This window comes from Oryzias melastigma, linkage group LG18 (assembly GCF_002922805.2).
Source record: "Oryzias melastigma strain HK-1 linkage group LG18, ASM292280v2, whole genome shotgun sequence".
Lineage (NCBI taxonomy): Eukaryota > Metazoa > Chordata > Actinopteri > Beloniformes > Adrianichthyidae > Oryzias > Oryzias melastigma.
The window spans coordinates 7,963,743-7,981,263 of NC_050529.1; the positions used below are offsets into that span (position 1 = coordinate 7,963,743).

Consider the following 17,521-nt stretch of genomic DNA (forward strand, 5'->3'; position numbering starts at 1 on the left):
ATCTAATTCATTTTATCTATAAATAAATAAATGTATTAGAGCAAATTATTTACGGATCTGATGGTCCCTTTAGAGCAGCCAATCATCCGCCTTTAACTTTTTTTTGTGTTTTTATCTCAATTTGAGTTCCTCTCACTCAACAATCTATTGTTATTTTACTTAAACTGCATCACGTATTGCATGGTGTTCTGTATGTGCAATATTTGTCAATAAAGTTAATTCAAAAACCATTCCTCTTCTTTCCAGAGCAAACCTCCACTTCTGTAGATGTTCCTCCATCTGCTCCTTGCTCTCATTACAGATCACAATGTCATCTGCAAACACGATGATCCAAAGATCAGGCTTGCGAGATTTTAAATTCTGCACCAAGCCTCTTCCAACTCTTGGTGGCGGAAATGCACTGGTAAACAGTAACAAAAGAAGAAGAAGAAGAAGCCCCTCCCTGCTTGTCCAGTGTGAACCTGAACACCGTGGGCTAAAGTATGTAACTTTACAGGTGTCATAAATGTTTGCAGAACTCTTTGCTGTTACTCCAAAATTAATCAAACAAAACCCAGCTCCCCTTGTTGTACCCTTTCTTAGATTATCTTATAATAATAATAAATAATAAAAAAAACACAGTCCAACGTCCTTGGATCTCTTCTGTTCTTCTCCAAAGCAGTCTAGGTGGCATCCATTCCTGCTTGTCTTCCAACACATTGTTCTGCTGTGTCCTGATTGACTGGACTGGACACACCTGAGCCAGGTGATCAGCCATAAGTAGGACACACCAGCCCTTGAGGCGAATATTGTATCTGTGGTTCTCTTAGCAAATTGATTTCCCTAATTCTACACTTTTTGGTTATTTCTTAAACCAATTCTTGGGTTGGTAAACACTGGGTTATTTTTTTGGAACAATATTATTTTTTGGGTAACTAATTTAATTTTAACCTCAATCTATGTTTTTTTTCCCTGAGTTAAAAAAACCTAGCACAAACTCTTTTTTTTTAACCTCTGAGTTGGGTTATTTTTAACTATAGAACTGTGTAGTACAATCGACAACACTACCATACTAAAATATTGATTCTAAAAAATAGTCGTACCTTATATTAATAAAAACTGTTCTTTTAGCTAAAATAAATTACTAATAATTCCCCCCCCCCAAAAGTCAGTATTTGTTGCTTTAACACACTTAAAGTGTGCTTCTGTTGAACTGGGCCAATGGAGGGTTTTTTTTTTTTTTTTGCCCCACATTGATCCATAAAGACAGACCAGCAATGGACAGTTTCAACCACAAGGGGCGCTGGTGCTCACTGTTCTTCTTCGTGCCTTTTGCCGGTCAGGCGAACGGAAGTGACCTGTCAAAACGACTGCTGGGATTAGGGCAGGGCAGGGTCTCCAAAACTATCAACAAAGGATTAATGTTTGCGTGAAGACTCTTAAGTAAGGAAAGGATTTCTTTTTGCGGCAGGTAAAGCAAATTCCGAATTCCTACATTTCAAATTATCTTAATTCTAAAGGCGTTTGTTTATTTTAACCTTAGCTAACTCGCTAACGTCACAACACTAGCTAAAACGTCGCGAATTATCTGCACAAACTGAAAAAATGAATCCAAGTTGAAGTTTCCTTAGTTGATATTTATATATATTATATAATAATTAAGTATTCATGTAAAATGTGGTTTTAGTTGTCTAAATTTCTTAGTACTATGCGTCTCTAATTTAAGCTAGCAGAAGGAAGCTTTTCTTGTTAACGCCTGTCTTTACATTTAAGAAGCGACCAAATTTTATTTTACACTATATCTTTAATTTTTTTTTAATTAATTGTAGATTATGTTTATTGGAGGAACGAATAAACATTTACTGGTATTTGTCAGGTGTTAATTGTGAAGTGAAGTATAAAGTCAATTAGCTAAATATTCAAATAGCTTAACGTCAATTGTGTTTAATGAAGGAAAAAAGTCAAACTAAGCTGTGCTGACAAAAATAAATATAAATTGTTGCACTTACGTCACTAAACAGTTTGAATTCTAAACGTGAGTTCAGCTTTACTGCATACAAATCACCCAAAAAACGCGAGAATTCAGCAGTAACTAAACGGAACGAAAACATTACTAGTTATATGTAGATTGATGTAGATTTTTTTTTTAAATAAAATAAAATTTATTAATGTAGAAGATCCATATCAAATGCAAATTGTTTGTTTATTAGCTTTTATTTGTTGGGGCAAAATATCTACAGATTTGTATAAATTAATCTTCTATGGCTTTTCAGTCAAATAATCTTTAATCATCAGTACTAGTGTCGCAACTGTTGGTAAAAACACTAATCTATTGGGTCCGACAATGGAGTACAAACAATGTCAGTGGTTAAGACTTATTTAGTTTTTTTTGGTAATAGGCATCAAGTCTGGAATAAATCAGAGTTCACAATAGTTCTTTAAATATTAAATACATTTAAATATTAAACTAACTTAATTTTTATTCAAATACATTTATAGTTTTGGTCATTATACATTAATTCTAATGTACTTAGTCAACATAACTCCAGCAAAATAAGCTGATCTGATCCATCCAATGTCAGAATCCCTTTTGGGGTCATCATGGGGTTGCAGGAGCCAATCCAGCTACTGTTGGGTGAACAGATGCCAGCCCGACTCACTCTCACACCTATTTAGATCCACCAATGAGGTCGGAGGGCCCACAAAAAAACTACACATGCATGAAAGGTCCTAACCAGAATTTGAACCAGGACCTTGTTACTGTGAGGTGAGGGTTCTAACCACTACACCGCCACGCAGCCCTTTGAGGTGTTTTCCAAATCCCTTCCATCAAAGTTCTGTTGGGGGCTGGCTGGTCCTGTTTCTGTCTTTAAATTCTGTCACCGACAAATTTCATTGTGAGGCGAGAGCACTAACCACTGCGCTATCGTGCGGCCCTAAATTAATTTAATGTCTAATAAAATCTTCCAACTAGAGTTAGAAGATTCTTTTAAATTTAATCTCACCCTAAATTAGATTTTTCTTCATTTGGACGAGGCTTTAAATCTTTCCATAGTTTTGCTCCACCTTTAGAAAGGGAAGGGTTTTCTGTTTGAGCATTATATATGAGGAAATCCTACTTCTGCCTTTAGGGTCCAACCTCCTCACCTATATATATATTAAAGTCATTATTTTTGCTGTGAAACTAACAGATCTGTAAATTTTCAAGCTTCAACGATACAAGAACAGAAAAAGCCGAATGATGCTTCACACACAAACTGTTCATCTTCCTCCTAAAGAGTTAACTTGACGTGTTCCTGTAGAGGACATCTGCTGAAACCAGCGGTGACGTTTAGATTCAGCGCAAAGAACCCGCCCTGAATTCACAATCCTCCATCGCATCTTCTTTTGTGTCAGCGATGAGAAAGTAGAGATTCTTGATTTGTTCGGAGGTGAAACGGTTCAAATTACTTTCAATCATGGCTCTAAATCGACGACATTCTTACACTCCCAGGGTGAGTAACATGCATCAGTTGGATACGAGAATAATTAGTTTAAACATTTTGAAAATCAAAATGAAGATAAATTGTCGTTAAAGTAATGTTAAAACAAAATAATCGTGGTACTCACCGTGATGTGGCTTTAGGATCCTCTTCTTTACATATTTTTCTTCAAAATTCAAACTATAAACATTTTAGTCCATAATAACCATTTGAAGTTGCCCTTAATATTAAATCTTACGGTTATAGAAACCAAACAAGAATTCTGTTGCAGCTTCATTTGAAGAAATCGAGTCAAACTTTCCATCGGCGTTGGTGTTTGATGAAAGGTCAAAGCAGCGTGACTTCACATGTCCCCACAGCTCCAAAAGAGGAACAGTTGATTTCCCTGCAGATCTAGATGGTGTTGAATAAGAGTCTTTGTCTGAGATGTTGCTGCTTGGTTGTATTCCAGGACACATGACCGGCTGCTGAGCGCGTCTCTGAATCCCTCACAGATCTGTAGCCGCGACGTTTTAGTGATGTTATTTAGGTGTTATTCTGGTGCTCAGGTGGTGTTTGACATGAAAAGGGAACCTCTGTGTTTGTTCTCCCATCATGCACCTTCCTTCCTCTTTGTTTTGAAGCTGACAAGCCCACTGATCAGCAAAATGAGCAGCAGTGGATCAGTGGAGAGCGGCAAACCTCCAAAGGTGAGTCACTTCCACAGACACCAAAACACATGAAACGTGTGCAGATAAACACGACTTTGCAAAACACAAGAATAGAAAATTTAATTTTACATTTAAAGACCCTCTGATCATTTTTTATCCATTCTTAAAGCTTTCCCAGTGGTCTTTTAATCATAATTATGGAATTTTTTTGCCAGAATAAAATAAACACACGTTTTCCAGGACATAGTTTCTGCAGAGTGGCAATCGGTCATTAGTAGTGAGCCTTATACCTCACCTATAGGTGAGAGCTCTCTCTTTACACGCTGTCCTGCTAGCTTACAGTCCCAAACCTAAAAATAACGGGTGAAACAAAAATGGTGAGCGATAAAGAAGCTATCCAGCAGTGCAGTTTTGATCCAGTTCAGACAAGGAAAGCAAACTGGATCAATCAAAATGTAGCGGAGGGGGGAGCTTGTGGCTTCTTTCTTACGTCACAAATACGCTGCATTTTTTTTTTTTGTCTGCTCCTGTTTCACAATTTGAAAAAAAAGAAGTAATCTGAAATGCAATTGTAAGCTTTCTTTCTTTATGTCCTCCATCCTCAGAAAAAAGACACAAAACATGTAAAAAAAAAACAAAAAAAACACCTAAAAACACAATCTTCATTGGTGTTGGTTTTTAACATGTCTGTTTTGAATATGATTTGTTGTTGCTTTGATGTTTTTTTTGTCTTTAAAATAAAGATTCCCATTTTAAAATACTGTCAAAAATACGTCACAGGGTAAGATGAAAAGTACACACATGTATGGTGGTTTTACTAAACTAAAATAGAGGGTTAGAGAAAATAACTTGCTATCCTAGCTCTTTTGAAAAAAAAAATAAATAAAATAACAGTGATCTCAAGTAGCTTTTCCAGCGGTGTTCTATTATTGCAAAGTGAGGACAGCTGATGGTGTAAAGAATGGATCTGTAGACCATTTCAGACCCAGAAGTGGAGGAAAATAGTCCAAAAACGAGCAGCAGGCATAGAACTACATTTATTAGGTGTAAAAAAAAAAAAAAAAGTCAATCAAAAAATGTTAACAATGAGAGAATAATGAAACGGCAACAAGTAAGCTAACACGGAGCTAAAGGAACTGTGGCGCTGATTAAACAAACAAACATTAAAATGGTCAAAATTGTGTTATTACACTGTATTTTTCTTTATTAAACAACACTATCTCTTGTTGATGACGTCTTTGCTGGAAAATATTAAAGTTGTTTATAAAAAAAAAAAAGCAATTGTTCCTCACTGCCTGATTGTTCTGTACTGATGAGGCGTCTTTAATTCCTGACCTTCTATTTAGTGGTAATCAGTACACATGCACACTTTTCTTGACTTCATGACCTTGCAACGTATTTTTGACAGTAATCTAACAGAATTTATTTTTTTTCAAATAGACATATGAAAGAAACGTAATCTTTTTTTCATAGTGTGCACTACTTTGTCTCTGATCATAGGTTTAATTTTGACGGTTATCTTACTCCACATTAAACCACAAGCTTCATGATCTGATCCTACACTTTCTCATCCTCTTTTTAATCTTTTATTTTCAAGATCGGCTCCGTAGTGGAGGTGACCGGTAAGGGTCAGCGAGGAACCGTAGCCTACATCGGCACCACCCTCTTTGCCTCGGGCAAATGGGTGGGGGTCATCTTGGATGAGCCTAAAGGCAAGAACGATGGAACGGTGCAGGGAAAACGCTACTTCACCTGCGAGGAGAATCACGGCATCTTCGTCAGGCAGTCTCAGGTCGGTCACATGGATTTGTTTTTATAGTTTGCTGGTCGTTTTCGTCTGACCATCAGGTTTTTGTCTTCTGTGTAGATCCAAGTGGTGGATGACGGCTCCACTTCCACCTCACCAGAAACTCCAGAGTCCACTTTGGCAAAGATCCTCAAGCAGAAAGGTGAGTCACGTTTGTGAAGAAGGGAAGAGAGATTATAATCATAGGAGTGATACATTCTCATCTTCTATTTTCAGAAATGGCAGAAACTCCTAAAACAACAAAGCAGGTAACTTATTTTTTTTATTTAAAAACCCCAAAACTCTGAGTTGTTTTAAACTAAATTTACTGACAGAATCCTGGAATTTATTTATTTATTTTTCTGTGATTCCAACATAAAATATCCTCCTTTTTCCCCAAATACAGTAAAACAAAAATGTCTGATCATTTTTGTTTCTGCCTTTTTGCAGACGCCAGCAAATCTTAAGAAGGTAGAAACTTTTTGTTTTTAGCTGCTCCGGTCCACCTGAGTGGTTTCAGTCACTAACTCGCTTCATCTTTTCATTTCTAGTTATTCTTCTACCTGTTTTCAACTGCATGAGAAGTTAAAATTTTTAGTTTTTCACCACATTTACTCCTCTTTATTCATTTATATTCTGCTAAAACAACACACAGAGACCAAACTAAATGAATACATTATTTTTTGTGCATGATTTTGACTTAATTTCACAGTTTTCCTCTCAAAGTGTGATAAATGAGTCGTTCCGCGATCGAGATGATCGATCAGCACAAACTAACAGTGATTAATATGCTTCTAATTTGCTGCTAATCTCTTATTGAACCCGTTGTTGGATGTGTGTGCGCCTCTACCTTTGCTTGTGTCTTCGTCTCCTCCTCCTCCTCCTCCTCTTCCTCCAGTCCTCTACCCGCCGCTCTGCAAAGGTGAGCAGAGCTCCAGTCCAACAGCATGCTGTGGTTCTTTGTTTATCTGATCGATTCAGGCCTGAAAAATGATTAAATCTGCTGTCACTCTGCAGGGTTGAAACTCGCGTCAGATTCTCTTGTCACTGTGTGGTCGTTCAGACCATTGACTGTATATGAGAACTGGACGGAGGGAGTGTGACTCATAGAAAATGGCTTATTTCGGATTTTTGTGTGATACGGATGCCGCCATGTTGGAGCCAGAACTCGTTAGTAAGCAGGGATTGGTGCAAGTCGGTCTAAGTCAATGTTTCTGTGGTAACGAGTCTAGCCAATCAGGAGTGAGCTTGCTGGAAGTTCACACCCATTCCACTTTAAAGCTGGCTACACAAAATCTGTTGAATCTGGCTACAAAGAAAAATCATTACACTCGAAAACTAATTACCAGAAGCCCCTCCCCCTGCTGGAGCCGGCCACTAAAAGACATAATTTATGCCTAAAATCATTGGCTGGAAGTCCCCGCCCAGAACCCCCAGTTTTAAGCTTTTTCGACCTTCATTGCTACTTTTTATCTGTGACACCGTGTCACAGAGAAAAAGCAGCATTTCGTTGTCTTTAATACAAATTTGAACGCTTGTTAATATTAACTTGAAAGAAATAAAACGATTAACGTTCTCTGTCCCATTTGAAGCTCATCTTGCAAACTGAACTGCGAGATAGTTACCGTTTATTCACATTAAAAGCTTAAAAGCTGATAGTTCTGATAAGTTTTTATAATATCATTTTTGAAAGTTTTTTTTTGTTTCTTTTAAGTTTAGGAAATTTCCGCTTACGCAACCGGCTAAAGATGCAAAATTTCTGCTTCTGGCTAGAGATTGTTTCTGGCGCCATCTTACATGTGACCATAGACCCCTCGTTGGATGTAGAGCCCAGCAGGCTCCGCCTTTTTTTCTGATTGTGTCATGAAAAAATAGAATTACCATCAAGATGTTAAAAAAAGTTATCAGAGCAAGAATGGTTACAATAACTGTTTATCACTCAGTAGAAGTCTATAGGATTTGGCTTCCTTGGAACCAGCGGTTACTTCCTGTTTGGAACACGAGTCCATTTCTCAATTACAGTCAATGTTGTAAAAAATATGTCCAGTCGCTCAAACTGAACTCCACAAACATCTGATCAAATCTTTTTATGGAAGCGTCCAGTTTGATATAAAATAATCAGGCTCCTAAAACATTAATAAAAAAACAGGATTTGAGTTTCATTTATTTCATCTGCAGAGTGACAGCATCCTTTTAGTTAATTAACTCTGAACTTTAGGTATTTAACTATTCATTCACATTCTGATTATGTAGGGTCTTTTCTGTGGCTAGAAAAAAAATCAAACCAGCTTGAATCTTATGGAGTTGCTCTTCTCATTTTTTTAGGCTAAATCTCCTTTTTCGTTGAAGAAATTAGTTGATTATTTGTTCATTATTTTTTTCTGATACATTTTCAAACCTTAGACTACAGTCAGACAAGGCAGTGATTAAGTCTTTGGTTTAAAGCAGAAGAATTCATTCATCGTTGTCTTAAAGTTTACAGTCAAACATGCAGCAGATTTTACAGTATCATCTCCTTGCGTCTTATTTTGAAGGGAATGCTTCGTAGAATCTTTTTAATGTGATTCTGCTTAAAGACCTACTCTGATAAAAATTGTGTTTTTAACATGTTCTTGTGGTATTTTCTGATAGAGGACACGTATACAGAAAATTAAGCTTAAAACTGCATTTCTGAGTATTTCTTTATTCAAATTGTTGTGAATCAGCGATAAAATTTAGTGTATAAAAGTCGTATTTGTGTGTGGAACATATACTGAGCGGGACACAAGCTCCCTGTCTAGATCCATCTGGCTCAAAACTGTACAACTGGCTCCAGTTTTGTTCTGTATTTTTGTTGGATGGATGATATTAGGTTGTGAGGGGCTATAAGCTAGCAGGAGATAGCTTAGTTATGGGTGATTGGAAGGGAGACTCAAGAGGTGAATTTCTTCTGCTCTGCAGAAACTATATCCTAGAAAACGTCACAAATTTGTCAATTCTGGCTAAAAATATAACTGTAATCAAAGGACATTTTTAAAATAGATCAAAAAGTTGATCAGAGTGGGTCTTTAAATGTCTTAAGCTGAAAGTTTATTTTAAAAAAGAAAAATGGTTAGAATGAACTAACTGTGCTCCCCTGGTGATAGTGGAGCTTGCCCCGCCTGGCTCCAGCCTCCTCCCTGCCCTCTCTTTTGGTTCGGCGCCCCAGCTCCATGTTGATGGTACGCTCTATCCCGTCAGTTTGATTCCCGGGTCACTTCACGGGGAAGAACCGGGGGAGTGGGTCCTACCGTGTGCCACGTGGTGTTTGTGACTCTGGGAGCGGGTTCTTCACTGATGGGGAACAGGCGTTACTTGGACTGCATGCTCACCGCGGGGTTTACCTACCGGGTTAATTCTGGACGCTTTAAAACACTCGTCTCTCCACCTGCAGGCGTCTCGCGAGAGCCTCGCGTCCTCCCACTCTGGAGATCTCAGTGAGGTGAGCCTCGCTTCCCAGCAGGGGGCGCTGGGCGCCCCGGTCGTGCCGCAGCCCAGCGGGTCGCCGGCTGCTGCAGCTCCAGCTACACCGAGCAAAGTAAGCCTTTAAATGATCGCTTGTTCATTTTATCACATTTTCATAGTTCATTGTCTCATTTCATCCATGTCGCTGTGTGAACAGGTGGAACCCACCATGTCCAAGCAGGTAGAGTTCACATTTAGAGAAACATGACAGATCTTCACTGTCCGAATCACGGTGGTCATGCTTTTATTTTGAAACACTGCTCTTCATTTCTTTGAATTACAGAGTTTATCGTTCTAAATGTTTATTTTTCTTTTGTGCAGGAGGAAGAATCGCTTCGAGCTCAGGTCAAAGACCTGGAGGAGAAGCTGGAAACACTGAAGATGAAGCGGACGGAGGACAAGGCCAAGCTGAAGGAGCTGGAGAAGCACAAGATCCAGCTGGAGCAGCTGCAGGAGTGGAAGACCAAGATGCAGGAGCAGCAGGCCGAGCTGCAGAAACAACTCAAGGAGGCCAAGAAGGTCCTCGGCGGAATAAAATCAAAGTTTGTTTAAAGATGGCAGGAATTAAAAAGAGGGAATTCTTCTGGGACAGGAAGCTCGAGAGGCGCAGGAGGCCAAGGATCGCTATATGGAGGAGATGGCGGACACCGCAGACGCCATAGAGATGGCCACGCTGGACAAGGAGATGGCGGAGGAGCGAGCGGAGTCGCTGCAGGTGGAGGTGGATTCCCTGAAGGAGAAGGTGGAGGAGCTCTCCATGGATCTGGAGCTGCTCAGACATGAGATTTCAGAGAAAGGTTTGTAAAAAGAAAATAAAGATCAGAGCTTCCTTTTATGTACTTCTAATTGGAGTTTCTGGTGCTTCATGAAGGTTCAGACGGAGCCGCCTCCAGCTATCAGGTGAAGCAGCTGGAGGAGCAGAACGGCAGACTGAAGGAGGCTTTGGTCAGGTCAGTCAGGAACATTAACATCTCACTTTGAATTACTTTGAGGGACGTTGCTCTAGTAGAAAACCTTATGAGGATGTCCCGTTTCCCTGCAGGATGCGAGACCTGTCCGCCTCAGAGAAACAGGAACATGTGAAGCTGCAAAAGCAGATGGAGAAGAAGAACACGGAGCTGGAGACTCTGAGGACTCAGAAGGAGAAACTTCAGGAGGAGCTCAAGCAAGCAGAGGCCACCGTTGATGAGCTGAAGGAGCAGGTGGACCGCGGTTCCTGCTGGTTTCAGCTGACGTCCTCATGGAGATGTGAACCGGTTTGTGTTTGTGCACCAGGTGGACGCTGCGCTGGGCTCAGAGGAGATGGTGGAGACGCTGACGGAGAGGAACCTCGACTTGGAGGAGAAAGTCAGAGAGCTGAGAGAAACCGTCACTGATTTGGTCAGTCCGTGAACGATGGGGCCCTATCAGAAAACTGCTCGTTCAGCGCTGATTAACCCAATTTCTTTTCCGCTTTAGGAAGCCATCAACGAGATGAATGACGAGCTGCAGGAGAACGCCCGAGAAACGGAGATGGAGCTGAGAGAGCAGCTGGACCTGAGTGGAGCGAAGGTCCGGGAGGCTGAGAAGAAGGTGGAAGCTGCTCAGGAGACGGTGGCTGATTACCAGCACACCATCAACAAATACAGAGAGCTCACCGCCTCTCTTCAGGTGAGTCTATCAAAGGGGAACCTGTTAGGAACGGCGCAGAAACACTTGTTCTGATCTCGGATGTTTGTGAACTCCAGGAGGCCAACAGAGAGCTGATCAGTCAGCAGAGTGCGAACGCAGAACTGGTTCAGCAGCCAACCGCTGAGCTGTTTGACTTCAAGATCAAGTTCGCAGAGACCAAGGCCTACGCCAAGGTGGGTTTACGTGATCAGTGCTCGCCAACGGCTCTCTTCTCTTCTTCTAAACGGCGTCTTTGCCTCGCCCACAGGCTATAGAGATGGAGCTGAGGAAGATGGAAGTGGCTCAAGCCAACAGACACGTCTCCCTGCTCACCTCCTTCATGCCGGACTCCTTCCTGCGTCATGGTGGAGACCACGACTGCATCCTGGTGCTGCTGCTCATTCCCAGACTCATCTGCAAGGTAACGGCGCTGGCAGAGGCGCTGTCACGGTGGAGTGTTTGTCCGGGGTGGGAGTTCACGTTTGTGTCTAGGGGCTGTGTGTTGGCAAGAGTCTGGTGATAAGATACTTCTTACAATACGATACGTCTTCATATGTATCATATAATATGTATTGTAATACATATCAAAATGTATCATCAGATATGTATTAATTAGTATCACAATATTTATTGATTTGTAGAGTGATAGGTTTTATGATACACATCGATGCATATCTTGATGCAAAACGTATCGTTTATCACAATAAATATTACGCATTGCGATACATATTACATATCCCAATACATATACTTACATATTGTGATATGGATCCCAATATGTAAGTATCACTGGGTGTCCCATAACCATGTACTGAAATACATACCATGATCCATAACATGATGTACCACAATACATATTATGTATCAAGATACATATTGGGTATCACAATATATATCGACACATATTACGATACTTATTTTATTGAGACGTTGTATCATAATACATAAGGTATCGTCTGACTCTTGCAAATACGACGCCTTAGACGCAAAGTAAATTCACACAATAATGATACACATCATGATACATATCACAATACCATATTTCCCAAGACTGTAATAGAGTAAGTCTATGTCTTTGTTCTAATACTTAAATCTTTCACATGAATAAGATTGTATAAAATATTTATTATTTAATTATGCTAGAATCTCTCTCCCATACAAGTTGTTTTCACCCAAGCAGATTCCAAGGTCTTTTATTTTGGTAAATTTAGAAATATGTCTGGTTTCCACAACAAAATATTTTTCAGTGTAAAAATGAAACCCAAATTTTAAAGGTGCCAAACCCAAAAAGGTTTTTTTTGACCCTTTAGGACGTTTGAGTTACAGTAATTTTTAACCTTTTACGCAATTAACACAATTCCAGGGATTCAGAAGCCATAATGCAACACTCTATGTTAGTAATGTGTTGTGTAACGGTACAAAACTGACATGAAAAGCCACTTTTCCCCACGTCAGAATCAGTAATTCATGTTGAATGCTTAAACCGTAGAAAAGTAATTGTGTGTTTAAGAGCATGTCATTTCGGTGTCACCGGTGACATCACTGAAGTTAAAATATGATTAGGAAAATGCAGTGCTTTGTATTTCCAACAGTGTTTAAATGTTCTTTGAGGTTGCAAATGGCTGCAAGATTAAAGAACCAAAGAAAAATGATCAATCTACCAGAACCTTTTTGCTGTTGAGTGAGCTCCATGCAGCTCCATTTGAAATACCAGTATTCTTAAATAAATGATCACAATATTTCAAAGAATCGATTATTTTCTTATACTGCACATCTACTGGTCTGTAGCCACAAAGGGGCCCAAGCCAGGGTCTCATTGTGCCGGTCCCAAGCCTGGAGGGGCATCCGACGTAAAATTTTGCCAAATCAAATATGTGATTCAGACCTACGATATCCATACCGTAGGCCGACCTGATCAGCAAACAGGCGCAGGAGAAGTTCGACCTGAACGGGAACCCGGTGCAGGGCGCGGGACTCCGGGGACCTCCTGGAGAGCAGCGCAGCTTCGCCTCTGGACTGGTGTACTCCCTCAGCCTCCTGCAGGCCACGCTGCACCGATACGAACAGTAAGAGCCGCTGCCGCATCCCCGACGTTCTCTCCAGCACCGAGCGCTGAAGAGGCTCTTCTCTGTGTGGGTTTCAGGGCTCTGAACACGTGCGGCGTGGAAGTCTTCAAGCGCATGGGGACGCTCTACTCTGAGATGAGCTTCCACGAGCGCGCTCTGGATTATTTCATCGACCTGCTGCACAAAGACCAGTTAGACGAGACCGTTCAAGGGGAACCGCTGACCAAAGCCATCAAGTACTATCAGGTAATGCTGTTTTCTCTTTAAATACTTGGAGGATTTGCTCTAAAAATCCCTAAATTTAAGTAGTTTTAAGTTTAAAGGTCCCAAGCTTTTTTTTTATGCCAGTTAAATGTTAAGCTGTAGCTTCATGAACCAGCCCGTGTGTCCAGATATAATTTTTAGTTTGCAGTTTCTGGAAATCTTTTTCTTTTGTTAAGTAAAATGGTACCGCATTAAGTCTAATGTAAAATTAAAGAAAAAAATGAAAAAATGTGGGGACCCCTGCTCTAATGGATTACAGGGTAAATCACAGCACTTTCTTGTGTTCCAGCAACTTTACAGCGTCCATCTGGCAGATCAAAGCGAGGACTGCACAGTGCAGCTGGCCGATCACATCAAGGTATTTCAAAATTTGCAGTTTTCCTTTTCCTGTGTCTCTGAAACGGTTTAGAACCTGATTGTCCCTTCTCATCCTCAGTTCATGCAGAGCGCCCTGGACTGCATGGGCGTGGAAGTGTCTCGTCTGCGCGCCTTCCTGGCAGCGGGTCAGGAGAGTTCTGGTTTGGCCGTTCTCCTGAAGGATCTGGACACCTCCTGCTCTGACATCCGGCAGTTCTGCAAGAAGATCCGACGCCGTATGCCCGGAACCGACGTGGCGGGAGTCCCTGCAGCCCTCAGCTATGGAGCGCAGGTACAGAACCTGCACAGACGAGTATTATAGTCCAACAAGTGGAGGTGGTGTTTGACCGGCGTGCCCCTCGGCAGGTTTCCGAGACCCTGACTGAATGCAGGCGACAGCTGACCTGCGCAGTTGCAGTTCTGCAGGAAGTCGCTGCAACTGGCGCTCAGATGGTTGCTTCCCTGGGAGAACAGGAAGGTCTGAATGCCCTCAAACTGGAGGACATCGTATGCAAAGCTGTGGAGAAGGTAGTCTACAAAGAACTCATGGTTATGTTTTGGTTCTTGTAGCGACTAACAAGACTAGTTGCAGGTTAAACCATAAAAGTTTGGTGGAAACTTACATTTGGCTGCTACGGTTTTGCTCCTGAAGGTCAGCAGCTCCCAGAGCGTGAAGGGCCCCGAGTTTCTGCGTCAGTCCTGCAGCTCCGTCATCGCTACCATGAACAAGATGGCCACCGCCATGCAGGAAGGAGAGTACGACGCCGAGAAGCCTCAAGGACAGGTGATTCTGACCCGCCAAAGTCCTGGACTGTTTTCAAAATTCTTTTGTTCTTGGGACACCTTAGTACAAAAATGTTATCCCGCCACATAACTCAAAAATTCACTAATTTTTATACTCAGTGAACGCGGGTACAAATTTTTGTTGATGTCATCATTTTTTATGGCAAAAACGATGACATCACAGCAGGAGAAACCATCCAAGAAATGAATGGGGCCAAAATCTCTCAAAAAATATTAAAAGTCCTCTAAACAAAACCAAAATACACGTGTCGGGATTATCCAAGAAAGTTTTGGAATTTTTATGGGATGGCCAGAGGACTTAAGTGCCCATTTTGTGACAATTTCAAATTTTCAAATAATATGGGAAAAGAAAAGATGTTGGAACAATCTTCATGAAATTTCACACACATGCTGCCGGCTTAAGTCTACAATCACAACTGAATTTTTGTTGACCTTTGACCTTGTTAGGAGGCTGCCATCTTGAATTTAAAAAAATGTAGTACCTTCTACAAATTGAAACTCATCCTAAGGATTTCATTGTCATTTGGAAGACACTTGTGGAAAAAAATGTTTTAATTAGAAGTTGTAGATTTTGAAAGGCGTTAACGTGGCGAGCTGAAAAATGTGGTCCTGTGGTCACATTTAATTTATAATACATAAATCCTTGGATCAAGCTAAATGAAATGATGCAACATACGACATGACTATATTAAGAATGTGGGTGTGGTTAGCAGAAAACCTCTGTTGCCAAGGAAATCCAAAAATTTACCTTTGTCGATTCTTTTAAAAATTACATAAATCTGTTTGTCACCCCCAGGCGACCAAAACATAAAAAGGTTGCTATGGAGATAAGACAAAAGGGAAGCTGCCATTTTGAAAAAAAAAATGTCTTTGTTTTTCTGAACAAGCTGGGGGAAGGGCCTGAAGCAGCCACTCAGCCAGTGGGAGTGGTTAAAAAGCTTGCAATAGGGGGCGTGTCCCATCATCTACTTACGGCTTTAATTTTTTGTTTTTAGGCTTGAAATCCAAATGTCTTGTAATGATCTCACTGATCTTTTGTGCTGTAGGCCCCTCCTGTAGAGACAAGAGCGTCCACCGTCAGGGCCGAAATGACCGACGCAGAAGGTCTAGGAGTCAAACTAGAAGACAGAGAAACGGTCATTAAGGAGCTCAAGAAGTCCCTGAAGATCAAGGTAAAAATGCTAAGCTCCGCCCCCAACTGCTGTTAAAAAGAAACATGATGTTAAAGACGAGTGTATATCCAGGGTGAAGAGCTGAGCGAAGCAAACGTCCGGCTGAGCCTCTTGGAGAAGAAGCTGGACACCTCCACGAAAGACGCAGATGAAAGGGTGGAGAAGATTCAGACCAAGCTGGACGAGAACCTCGCCTTGCTCAAGAAGAAGGAAAAGTAAGAGAACGCCCCCCCCCCCTTTTTTTTAAGTTCTATTAGTGCAGGAAATCTGTAATCCTTTCTATACCTGCAGGGAGTTCGAGGAGACCATGGATGCTCTGCAGGCCGACATCGACCAGCTGGAGGCGGAGAAGGCAGAACTTAAACAACGCATCACTAACCAATCAAAGATGACCATCGAAGGCCTGAGAGCCCCGCCCACCTCAGGGATTGCCTCCATCGTTCAGGGATCTGCAGGAGGTAAACTCATTTGCCCTTTTTTGTCAGAAAACCCTAAAAATGTCTAATGTCCCCTCAATCTGGTCAAATCAGGATCAACTTAAATGAAAGAGAACCAGATCAATTTTTAAAAGTTTTCAAATTGAAAGTATATATTCAAAATTTGAAAAAAAAAACTAATTAAGTTCTTTTTAAAATTTAATTTCCACAATAAACCTCTTTTCAAGTCAGATTTTTAGTTTCCTTCTCATTGGTATTAACGTGATCCTGATTTGAGTCTATAGTGTTCAGATGCTAACGGTCTGACTCCAGCAGGTCTGGCTCCGTCCATGTCGGGGGCGATGCAGGTGGTGGACTCCCCCCTCCTCAGGCAGCAGGTGGAGGCTCAGAGAATGGGCATCAAGTTCCTCAAGAACGAGAACAACAGACTGAAGGTGAGGTGGACTGCAACGTCTGCAGGAGTCTGAAACGCGTCTCAGCTGCAGTAACACTGATGTGACGTTCTGACATACAGGCGGAGAAGATGAGGGCTCAGCTCGCCTCGCTGCCGCCGCTCTGCCCCCCCAAACTCCCGCAGGTGTCCAGGGAGAGCTCCGTCCCTCCGGAGGGGCTGAACACCGGGATCTACCGCAGGACGGACCAGCTGCTGGCCACTCTGCTCAAGCTGAGCGCCGAGGTTAAAGTGGTGGACATCACCGGGAAGACTGCAGGTTTGGAAAGGCACAACAGAGTCTGAAGAAGGGTTAAGATGGAGGTTAAACGCCAGAATGTTTTGGGTTTTTAGTCAGTGCCAGCGCCCAGCTGCTGGAGCAGACCGCCCGACTGAAGAACCTGAGCGACGCTTTGGACAAACTTAAGGTGACAACAATCCAAAAAAATAGTCGTAGTGAAGATCAGTCTGACCGGTGATGTTTTGTGACAGGGTGAAGTTGCAGAACACGTGGTTTCACACCAACCCGGAGCAAAAGCCTCATCAGACTTCGCCACATTCCCCATGTCCTCCTTCGTTAAGGTACGGCAGCATCACTTCTGCTTTTTTAGGGTTTCTCTGAACAAAGTTTTCACATTATGTTGGTTTTCAGGCCAAAGAGAAGCAGGGAGGAACAGTGTTTGTGGGCCGCGTGGGGATCCCGTGCACTCGAGGACAGGAGCAGGTCCACCGCCTGGTCCTGTCCCAGCAGCAGCTCCAGCAGGTCCACCGGCTCCTCGCCATCTAGAGTTTACCGCCGCCGTCTCATTTCACCTCCTCCTGTAACACCTCTGACACTAACAGCAGCCTCCACATTCTTGTTTTTGAAGTCCAGATTCTGGGATCAGTTGCTGGTTTGTCTTCTTGTATCTTTTTGTATTTGTAGAAATTCTAAAATAAAGTAATATCACCTCAATGTGTT

At 41.7% G+C, this 17,521-nt stretch overlaps 1 protein-coding gene across 8 annotated transcripts; it reads left to right on the top strand.

Moving 5' to 3' along the window:
• Positions 1-1,222: 1,222 nt before the first annotated feature.
• On the top strand, positions 1,223-17,515 carry dctn1a (dynactin 1a). Of its 8 annotated transcripts, none has more exons than XM_024287513.2 (32): positions 1,223-1,450; positions 4,085-4,150; positions 5,709-5,903; positions 5,979-6,060; positions 6,135-6,166; positions 6,348-6,368; positions 6,796-6,819; positions 9,023-9,097; positions 9,310-9,453; positions 9,538-9,561; positions 9,702-9,899; positions 9,973-10,177; positions 10,252-10,330; positions 10,423-10,582; positions 10,656-10,760; positions 10,839-11,030; positions 11,108-11,224; positions 11,299-11,451; positions 12,936-13,096; positions 13,174-13,342; positions 13,650-13,718; positions 13,797-14,009; positions 14,084-14,245; positions 14,370-14,501; positions 15,568-15,693; positions 15,766-15,908; positions 15,985-16,151; positions 16,443-16,564; positions 16,645-16,840; positions 16,915-16,988; positions 17,053-17,142; positions 17,213-17,515. In XM_024287513.2, the coding sequence occupies exons 2-32, from the start codon at positions 4,109-4,111 to the stop codon at positions 17,345-17,347; spliced, it is 3,807 nt and encodes a 1,268-aa protein (XP_024143281.1). In that variant the 5' UTR covers positions 1,223-1,450; positions 4,085-4,108; the 3' UTR covers positions 17,348-17,515. The 8 variants fall into 8 exon arrangements, with proteins under 8 accessions (XP_024143281.1, XP_024143282.1, XP_024143283.1 ...); XM_024287514.2 differs by having other exon boundaries at positions 16,446-16,564; XM_024287515.2 differs by lacking the exon at positions 9,538-9,561.
• The last annotated feature ends 6 nt before the right edge of the window (positions 17,516-17,521 follow it).

Coding starts and splice junctions, on each gene's coding strand:
- dctn1a (XM_024287513.2), top strand. CDS start 4,109: ATGAGCAGCAGTGGATCAGTGGAGAGCGGCAAACCTCCAAAG. Junction 14,246..14,369: donor TATGCAAAGCTGTGGAGAAG/GTAGTCTACAAA, acceptor TTGCTCCTGAAG/GTCAGCAGCTCCCAGAGCGT. Junction 16,989..17,052: donor ACGCTTTGGACAAACTTAAG/GTGACAACAATC, acceptor GTTTTGTGACAG/GGTGAAGTTGCAGAACACGT.